Raw genomic sequence first — 11500 nt, forward strand, 5'->3', positions numbered from 1 at the left:
ATAGTATTATAATAGCATTATATAGTGGTTCAACACATTATATTGTGGGGGGGGTTTTTTAGTCACAGATCGGACTATTAAGCAAGAAAAAAAATATTTAAATCACAGAGAATGACAAAACCGTGAAGGGTTTTTGACATAGGCTAATTTTATGTGTATGTATACGCAACTCGGTATTTCCGTGCTGTCTGAAACACGTCTCTTGTGCGTGCTTTGATTGTGTGCGAGAACAGCGCGTGAGTAACTAATTGAGCTCTCTTTCGTTTCTTCTTCTTGTGGTTTAAAATTGCTTGCACGTGTAAACTGGCAAATTAATCTGCGAATCACGTGCGTGCCGAATGGTAGGGTCTCATCCGTACGTATTACAGATCAACTGCGATCCGTTTAACTCCTAATATGTGACAGATCAGAGCAATCTTTCATTTACTTATTTAACATGAAATTCTCAAATTTCTACTCCATATCAATCGCATACAATGAAAATACAGAATAATTAGAACAATCATTAACATAAATAAATAACAGAGTGTCATATCTATTTTTCCCAGAACGTTCTTGCGACCCGGTAGCAATTCATACACGGCACGGTAGTGGGTCGCGACCCGGTGGTTGGGGACCTCTGCTTTAGAACATTGATTTAGAATCTTGTGAATCCATTAGAATCGTTAGAAGACAGAATCGCGATTCATATATGAATAGATTTTTATGTGCACCTCTAGTTTTCTCTTCCTCTTCTCTAAAGCAGCGCAGCATGGCCTCGCCGATTAAAGCTGCAAACCGTGCATGTATACGCAGCACACAAGAACGTCTCTCAAATGCATACTGAAATATATTCTGCAATTCGAGATCACAATGTAAGGCACAAGCTGATATGTATTTTTTTTTAAAATTTTTATTTAATGCACAAATAAATGTGAGCACAGTGCACTTAACTTATACTAGAAAATATGTGAAAATGAAACCATTTAAATGCATAAAATAACTCATTTTATATTCTGGCATTTAGGTCTACTGTTGACTTCCGGCCATTTTCACATTTTTATCACTATCTGCATGTCTCATCCATGAGTATGTCTCATCCATGAGTATGTCTCATCCATGAGTATGTCTCATCCATGAGTATGTCTCATCCATGAGTATGTCTCATCCATGAGTATGCAATGTTGGAAAGCAAGCATTTGGGAGTTTTGAGAAGCTGAATGAGCAATAAATCTATAGCCCCTTTATTAAAATACCTGGAGGTGAGGAGGAATAATACAAAAACTGTCATATTCACTCAGTATTACTTGATCTAATTCACAAATATCTCAATTACAGTTAAGTAGAAATTAATTGTACTCAGTTGTGTTTTAGGCACTAAAACAGTCCAGTACATTATAACAATAACGAACGATCGTAAAATGACTCGTAGAAAACGCTCTTAAGCTCTATAAGATCAATCGTTATCGAGAAACGCAGCCCAGTACATTATAGTCAAACACATTTCTATATTGAAATAATGAAGATTTCTGTGCCACCCCAGACTGGTTGCTGGCCCCTCCCTGGCCACCCCTATGAAAACATCCTGGCTCCGCCACTGCCAGCATGCAACCCGATCTGCCCCTGCACAGATTCCACCTCCTGGGACATTGTTCTGGGAGATAAAAGCAAGTGGCGAGGATAAAAAGGACCAGCAGATGGCAAAGAGAGAGAAAGAGTGGGCAGCCTGACTCATCTGACCTAGGACTACCAGCTGTCATCCTCTCTGCATAACCACACACACAACTGGAGCAGCTAAAGCCTCCCTTACACACACGGACAAACAAATTATCAGACAAAACAACTCCAACAAGTCAGAAGAATGCTTCTGCTCTGCATAACCACACACACAGCTGGAGCAGCTAAAGCCTCCCTTACACACACGGACAAACAAATTATCAGACAAAACAACTCCAACAAGTCAGAAGAATGCTTCTGGCGCATTTAAAGTTAGAACATCCCAATTACAATCAAAAATCAACAAGGGCTTGAGACAACAACAACAACAACAACAAAAAAGCTACCAAAAGCTTTGGTATTTAAAATATGGGAGGAAAAATGCTTTCTATCCTTTATCTATCCAACAACATACATAATTAAACTCTGAAAAATCTCTATATTTTATTATCCTATTTATATTATTTTCTAGATTTAATTAGAATAGAAATGGATTCAGTGACTGCAGACGCTGTACACTGACTGTAAAAAATGAATTTTTGAAGTTGTAAATAAAGACTAAGATGTTTTACCAGAAAATACAACTTCAGACTTTCTACTTGAAAAACTCACATTTAATTCAGTGTGTTGCTTTTAATTTCTTACTAGCAGTTAAAAAAATTCATTTTTTCGGTGTATTCGCCTGTAGCTGTCATTTCATTGTCTTTAATACAAATTTTGTGCTAATATGATGGGCTTTGATGCAAATAAATATATGCATTTATAAAGGTAATAAAGCTACTTATAATCTATCTGAAGGGTAAAGTTCATTTCTGACACTGACTCCCACCCAAACTAAACCAAAATTTGGCCACCTTAGAACCTGATCAAGAGTAGATTTTCAGCCCGATTGCTCAGATTGCAGTTTTATTGGGCCAAATTATACACAACAGGTTTTCTGTGACTTGAACAGGCGTTTAAGTGAAAATTCCTCTGGTGCCAGCATGCACTTGTGATTGATGGACACACACATCACAAGACAATAGAGACAAAGTGTGCATTTCTCCTCAAGACCTTTCAGTCACCGTGATGAAGTGAATCCTGACTTTTACAAAAAGACAATCGGTGATGCTCCCTGCAAGCATGCAGACCGAGGAGCAACATGTGATGGATGTTTTGTAGGAATCAATTTAAGAAATGACAGTACTAACTGACATAAAAACATTAATATTTCCTAAATCTCTGTCCAAATGAATAGTACAAATAATGACAATAGAAACCTGCCCATGGCTCGTTAATATAAAAACAGTACTTGCTTCACCTCTCTATAGATAAAAAATAGAGATATAGTTTGGAACAGCCATTGCAAACATTACATCTGGATACACTATTGGGAACTCTAATGTGTGCATTAGAACAGATTGTTTCAGTTGACTCTGTTGTAAACATGGTTGAGCAAACCAGGTGCGAATGCAAAATAAACATCTTAATAAATGTGCCTAGCATGACAAAGTTGAATTGATGTCCGCTGGCGTGGAGGAGCAAATCCAAACACATACTGTCAGGATATTTCCAGTAGTTTCTCTTACCTGTTAAACACTTTCTTCATCCTCTGAAACAGCGATGGTGATGCGGTGACTGTCTCTGATGGAATGGTCTCAATAGTGGTGACAACATGGTTCTGGTGCTCGGGCATCATCTCTAAAGCTGGAAACTAAAGCGGTCAGTCAGTAAGCAGTGATCATTCCTAAGGCTTTGGTTATTCCGATCAGCTCCAGCTCTCCATATTGCAGGTGACAATAAACAGGTAGGTGTATGTATCTCCAGTAAGTGTTGGAGGAGGAGGGATGCTGGAGGCTACTAGAAGTCGCTGGATGTTACAGATTCATGCGCGATGTTGCACCCGTTCCCCTGTTTGCTTTCTGAGCAGATGTTTCCCGGTGCTTCGGTGCGCATTTTCTGAACGCCGGAGCAGGACTGCCGTGATTATTGGGAGGCGGTGCGCTTTTGAGTGAAACAGACAGTCTGACCGCTAGAGGCCACTGTTTCCGAAGGTACGCGTCAACCAATGAGAATGATTTAAAAATAAAAAGCTGTAATAAAAAATTTGTAAGCACATTTTGATAAATGTAATAATACGTACTGTAATAAATAAATCTAATCATATCTAGTAAATATAAGAAAAATCCGGTAATATATAAATATAAATGTACTGTAAATATAAATTAATTCATTAACAAACAAACAAATAAATGTAAGCTGATTTATTACATAAAAAATAAGTACTGTAATGTAATAAATGTAATCATATTTAGTAAATATAAGAAAAAATGCGATAAATAAATGTAATAACATTTACTAAATATAAATGTATTGTAAATATAAATTAAATAATTAACAAATAAATAAATAAAAGTTATGCAATATTATGTAATGTAATCATATTTAGTAAATATACGAAAAATACATTAAAAAATACATTAATAAATAAATGTAACATTATACACAATAGAAAATATTGTGTATAATTATACACAATAGAAAAAATACAATTTTCCCAGAAATCTTTCATTTAATATTTCATTAAAAAACACTTGAATTTTGACTTGACTGACTTATTGATTGCTAATATTTGTTTTAAATGTTTAATTTTATTTTGGAATTTTATTTCAGATTTGTAATGCATGTATATACAGTATATATACAGAAAAAAAATTACAATTGATTATTTCATTTAAATTAAAATGAAATAATTATTTTTCTTTTTTATGTTAATTATTTAATTTTAATTTATTTTTTCCTTTTGAGTTAAAAAAATACAAAAAATAAATCTACTTTTTTGGCATGTTAACAGAGACATCAAGATAAGATCAGACAAAAGTATTTCTTACTCTCTAAGTCACAAAATATACTAATGAATATGATTGCATCAAGATAAATGAAAATAATAATAATAATAATAACGAATAAATATATGTAAATAATAACAATAATAAATAAGTATAAATACAGCAATAAATTAGACAATACTGAAAAGGAAAAGCTAAGAGAAAAAAAATCTGCACCTATACAATCACTACAAATGGACAAATACAGTTTGCTCTTTGTTTATTAATAAATCAGAAATGACTAATCTTGAATGATTTAATTTAAGAAGTGAAACTTTTTGTAATTTAATTTATATCAGCATTTTCTTTATATATAGAGAGAAAGAAAATTAAGCATATACTGGATTCTTTTGCAAGCAAATAAATAAATGCATATTCTTCTAGAGAAAAAAGAAGCAACGAAACGAAAACATAGCAAAAGGCAACTAAATGAATTCTCTAGCTTTGTCTTCAGAGTATGTAATCTTGCCATAAGGAAACACTGCAGGTACTTCAATTCCCTGTGCAGCGAGATGTCAAAACACAAAGCCCACGATCAGTTACTCATTCCTAAGGGGGCTGAACATCTAAGCCTATGCTTGTTAGTGTGCCAAAAGCCCAACAGTTATGGATGCTTCGGTCTGAAATCAATACATGGATTGCATTTACTTGCAGCACATCTTCATGTTTAATGGGTGCGCTTAGAACTGTACAACAAGTAAGTCACTCACGTTTGCAAGCTCTCTGTCTTAATTTGCTTTGATACGAAATGCTTTGAATTTAAATCAACATCCACTTTACGTAATGATAGATTAGTGCGTTCAATATCAGCTGGTGTTTAGGTTGACTGTTTTCATACAGGCTTTGACCACCCATCACCCCTTAGTTGTCATGGAAACCAGTGGCCAGCATGCTGAACAGGATTGGCTCTCATATTGCATGTGTGCGAAACCGCAGCATAGAGTATATTCATTGTGGCTGAAGCACAGAGAGAGGTCACTGACTCGTTCAGAGGGACTCTACAGACAGCAGGTGCAATCATAACCCAGTGGGAATTCTCGTGTTAGAGAAGTAGAGCCGTACAGCAGCGCTTTAATGGATGTTGATCCGCTGAATGTTGACGAGGAAGGAGCTGGAATGATGATGTTTGATCCCACATGTTCTTCTGGCCTTGATCAAGCATCTGTCTGCTTGTTTTGAAGCTGATACAGAAACTCTGTTCCAAAACCTAGTGAGTTGCTTCACTTACTGCCTACATAGACAGCTGCTGAATTCTGTCCATCCATCCATCCATCTATATATTTGAATGGGCTAGAAGACTACTACCAACCCTTATGGCAACCCCTTTATGACAATCCACCCTTTAGAATAACATTTTGACCTTTCTGACATAATATTTAATTATACTATTCATGATATTAGCTAGTTAATGCTGTATTTTTGCACTGAATTTCAACCCCGAAGCATAATGAAATGCCCAGTTACTTAGAGCCTGAGGTAGGAAAATATGTGTCTATCTATCTATCTATCTATCTATCTATCTATCTATCCATCCATCCATCCATCTATCTATCTATCTATCTATCTATCTATCTGTCCGTCCGTCCGTCCGTCCGTCCGTCCCTCCCTCCATCCATGCATCCGTCCATCAATATAAATATAGGCCTACTGTAAATATAAATTAAATGATTAACAAATAAATAAATAAATGTAATCTGATTTATTAAATAAAAATAAGTTCTGTAATATTATGTAATGAAATCATATTTAGTAAATATAAGAAAAATACATTAATAAATAAATGTACTGTATGCAACATACACATATAGCACAGAAAAGTTATACACAATTATACACAATAGAAAAAAATATAATTTTCCCAGAAATCTTTCATTTAATATCTCATTAAAAAATACTTGAATTTTGACTTCACTTTGACTTATTGATTGCTAATTTTTGTTTTAAATGTTTAATTGTTTAAATGTTTAAAACATCCCCATTATGACAATCCGCTCTTTAGAATAAGATTTTGACCTTTCTGACATCATATTTCATCATATTATGCATGATATTTTCTAGTTAATGCTATATTTTTGCACTGAACTTCTATCTATCTATCTATCTATCTATCTATCTATCTATCTGTCTGTCTATCCATTTGTCCATCCATCTAAAATATATTTCCCTTAAAATGCTGTTTTAAATCTATATCAGCTCTGAGCATTCACTGACAATCCTTTAGAATAAGATTTTGACCTTTCTGACATCATATTTCATCATATTATGCATGATATTTTCTAGTTAATGCTATATTTTTGCACTGAACTTCTATCTATCTATCTATCTATCTATCTATCTATCTATCTATCTGTCTGTCTATCCATTTGTCCATCCATCTAAAATATATTTCCCTTAAAATGCTGTTTTAAATCTATATCAGCTCTGAGCATTCACCTTATGGGATTTCATTTCATATAGAGTGGGAATAAATGAAAGTGTGTCTAAGCAGATTCTAGCATTTTTTGTATCTTTAAGCTGAACACTGCGCTGCAGTCTTGGCCTGCATGAATAAAACGTCATTATTAATGTAACAGAATTGCCACGCAATATCACTCAATGGTTCTGCTATACAACAAGCACACTTTGTGCAATACTGCACACCACAATGCAATGCGTTTGATTTGACCTTCCTTTTTCACTTTGACAAATTAAATCTAAAATATTTCATGATATTATTTTCATGATAGGTTCATTTGTTTGTTTGTATAAGCAGTTAATTCTTGATTCATTCTTCACAAAGGAAATGGAAGGTCAGTTTGATTGCATTGCATCGTGGGATACATTATTCCTGGCAGCGTGCTTGCCCATTTTGGTAGGAGTTCTTTATGCAAACAGAAATGTGTGCAGTGTACATAACAGCAGTAGTTAGTATGCTATTCCGAACACAGCCAATATCTTACAATCGATTTCTTGACTGAAAGACTATCGGGTGCGAAATCCATTTAAAATTTCACTCAGCCTGAAGAATGCTGATATATAAAGAAGCCGTTATCTTTTTCCTTTGCTGAGGGCCCGTGACTGCAACATGACTGCTTTGTCGAGCGGCAGGAGACAAACACCCTATTACAAGAGAACGACCTGACAATGTCTGTACTATAAATAGGCACAAATTCAAATCAATAAAAACAAGGGAACTGCAGAGCTCATAAAGCAGGTCCTCGAGTGGATTTATGTGTCTGCTAATGCATCCCGACTGTTGGGTGTTCCCTGAAACAACCTAATGATCATTTAGACTTGGGCTAATCTACTACGAGATGTTATTTTTGTAGGCAGGTCTGAATTATTCTTTCTAAGCACCTCCGTTGAATGTGCTCTGGTGACCAATTGATTTGTTTCTATTCAAGGTGTTAGCCTGCTGCTGCAATATTTATCTTATTAGCCACGGGGGGTGGATCACCTAGAGCCACGGTCGATGCCTTTCTCTGACTGACTGAAGGTCCACGAGGACTTGTGCTTTATTGGAAGCACGTACAATGAAAAGAACAAAGAAAAAGCTCCATATAACAAACACTAAAGGTCATTCAGACAGACACAGGTAAGTTCTTAATCCACTATCAGTAAAAACGCTTGCATCATGCTCAATGAAATTTGGTTGGTTGGTTTGCTTTGTTTGATTTTCTAGATTTAGTAAAACCGAGGGACCAAAGAGCTGCAAGACTTGTTGAGATTCATGTAGATACTGTACTGCTCAACTAAGCAAATAGTTTACATTTCTTTAGACAGCATAGAAAGTGCTGCGTTTACATGGACCCTAATCCGATCGTAATAGGACTAGAAGCACAATCAGAATTTAAAAAAAGTCACATGTAAACATGTCAATCGGATTGGATTGGCCAGATCCGACTAAATTTCGATCGGATAGTAAGGGGTGGTTTATTCCTTTTGTAATCCGAGCGAGAGGACATTTAAACACTTTATCGGATTGAAAACCGAAACTGGAAAGTGCTGCGCATGTGCAGTGACGTAAAACTAGCGTAATGATGTATGACGCACGGAACGAGCTGTTCTTCCTGGTGAATAAAGTGACCATAAATGAGTGTCCCGTCATTATAAAACTCCCCTTTCACTCAGCGTCTGTGAACCGGAGCAGAACAACGTCCCACCAGTCCTTGTTTAAGACTCTCATCAACAGACGACTGGTTTTGGGTGCGGGAAGGGTCACTTTTACTACTTTTTTTAAAGTAAGCAGCACTGCACAACAGTTCATGTGCTGGTCGTCGCCTAAATTAGGACCCGAAGTAGATAAATATCACGTGTGCTTTTTAAAACAGTATGCGACAACGGCGGGAAACTGTATATTCATGCAGTGTGGCATGTCAAAAGATTAATCCGATTAGAAGCTTGTGACATAAACACGCATATCAACCCGATCACTTTTAGCGTTCATGTAAACACTACGTTCGGATTCGTCAATCAGAATGAATTCACTCCGATGGAAGCAAAAAGTGTTCATGTAAACGTACCTACTGTCAGGCAATGATGCAATCTGCACCATATTACTGAAATTATATTCACATTATAAACATAGCTGTTAAAAAATAAAATATTGAAAACATTTAAAAAATATTTAAAATATTACCAATTAAATAATTAAATATATTTTATCAGTATCGGTTAGCATGTCTCCATATTTGAATGGGCTAGAAGATACTTTTTTTTTTCTCAAGAGTTCAACCCCATTATGACAATCCGCCATTTAGAATAAGATTTTGACCTTTCTGACATCATATTTCATCATATTAAGCATGCTATTTGCTAATTAATGTTTTTTTGCTAATTTGCTAATTAATATTTTGCACTGAACTTCAACCCTAAAGCATTTTGAAATGTCCAGTTACTTAGGGCCTAAGGTAGGAAAATATGATTTCTGAAAATTCAGTTTTAACCCTCAGGCCATCCGTGATGTAGATGAGTTTGTTTCTTCATCAGAACAGATTTGGAGAAATGTAGCATTACATCACTTGCTCACCAATGGATCCTCTGCAGTGAATGGGTGCCGTCAGAATGAGAGTCCAAACTGTTGATAAAAATATCACAATAATCCACTCCAGTCTATCAATTAATATCTTGTGAAGCGAAAAGTTGCGTGTTTGTAAGAAGCAAATCCATCATTACAGTGTTTTAACTTTAAACCTTCCGGCCAAATTATAAATCCATAATCACGCATCCTCATCTACGTCTTGGATGGCCAGAAGGGGAGTACATTTTCAGCAATTTTCCATTTATGGGTGAACTATTCCTTTGATATGGAATTGTTCATTTGATAGGAAACAAACTTTATATAAAAATATATTAAATGTCCAAAGGAAAAAAAGCTATATATATATATATATATATATATATATATACACACACACACACATCATTTAATATTGCTTTAAATTAAAACACAAATTTACATCTCTCATTTGATAAAAATACAGTATATTTCATACAGTATGACAAATAACTGGACACAAGTAATTTTCATCATAATTTTAAATAATGGTGAAATATGGATTTATTAATAAGGCATAGTTCCATACCGGACCTCAAATTTACTCACCAAGAACTATTAGGACGACTTCTATACCAGATAATTCTTTTTTTTTTCTTCCGGTGTTCACAAGTAGGTCATGACAATTTGTTCTTCAGATACTCCCAAACATCTTGACAATCTTATTAGTTCAAAGTCGTCATGTATTTTTCACGTTCAGCCGTGAACATGAAATTGTACAAATGAAGCTCACACGTTTATTTACTCTTTACAGACAAAAAATGGAGAAACTAGATTCTGTGCGAAGATGCTTAAGGCAATAAACCCTTCTTGTTTACAATTGTAGTTGTAACAAACGCACCGACTGGCTATGAATCTATGTAAAAGAAAAAATATGAAAAGAAATCTAGCCTAACTTAAGTGATATGAAAAACAGCAATAAATATGGAAAAGCTTTTCCAAATAAAACATGAAATACATTAAAGATGACGAGGGACATGTAAGACCAAATTAGTTTGTACATTTCAAACTGCATCGAAAATCTAAAGCCTTGGAGCCAAATTTATGTTAATTTCCAGCATTATTCTGTCCTCCTGAGGCAGATATGCTCTTAAAAACGCAACCTGCCGTATCTTCAATCCCAGCATCAATCTATAATGAAACTTCTCCTGTGAGAACATGGGAATATGAAAAGCAGATTTTAGTAACTCTGAACATAGTCAGCCGTAGATCTGAATAACATATCGAACCATCAAATGCAGGGTAAATTCAAAGGCAACCAGTTCTGGTCTGCTTTTTCTTCTCAATATAGTCATTTTCACAGTCTTTTACCTCAAAAGGAGAAGTAAATGACACCTGACAGAAGCAATGAATAAGTCTCGGGATTTAATCGGAGGCCCAGATGTTCATAACACCTCCTGTCCTCACGGACCTAAATGTGTGAACTACTTCAGAAGCTGCATTTTTGGACATGGAGGTGTTTAATAAGAACAAGAGGAATTTATGACAACCCCCATCCTTCAGCTTTAATGTTCCAATTACATCTACTACTTATGAATGTAAATTTAAAGTTACAGTTCTCCCAAAAATGTAAATCCATCACTCATGCCTTTGAAACCCCTCTGACTGACTTTACTCTGTAGAACACACAAGGAGTTATTCATTATTGCACAAAGTTTAATTTCAGTCTGGGTTTCACACAAGATATTGTATGGCTTCAGACAGGTTGGAATCTAGTGCTCGAGTGCAAACTACATTTATGGTGGTAAGTACATTCTTGAGATTGAGATCATCCTTAGACATTCTGGTTAACGTCTTTTGTGTTTGACAAGACAATCAGTCATACAAGCTTGAAACAACACGAGAGTATTAAAAAATTAAATAAAATTTGTAAAAAAAAAAACAAAAAAAATTTAGATAAACA

General features: G+C 35.1%; 1 protein-coding gene across 1 annotated transcript in view; it reads right to left on the bottom strand.

The window, feature by feature from the left end:
- Positions 1 to 3668, bottom strand: part of LOC107727669 (solute carrier family 35 member F1-like) — a 95157-nt gene extending 91489 nt beyond the window's left edge. Inside the window, exon 1 of the mRNA XM_016537622.1 lies at positions 3264 to 3668. Coding sequence (XP_016393108.1) covers positions 3264 to 3373 — 110 coding nt within the window. The 5' untranslated portion in view covers positions 3374 to 3668. The remainder of the gene's footprint in view (positions 1 to 3263) is intronic.
- Positions 3669 to 11500: the final 7832 nt, after the last annotated feature.

This window comes from Sinocyclocheilus rhinocerous, unplaced genomic scaffold (assembly GCF_001515625.1).
Source record: "Sinocyclocheilus rhinocerous isolate Xijiao unplaced genomic scaffold, SAMN03320098_v1.1 scaffold185, whole genome shotgun sequence".
Taxonomy (NCBI): Eukaryota; Metazoa; Chordata; class Actinopteri; order Cypriniformes; family Cyprinidae; genus Sinocyclocheilus; species Sinocyclocheilus rhinocerous.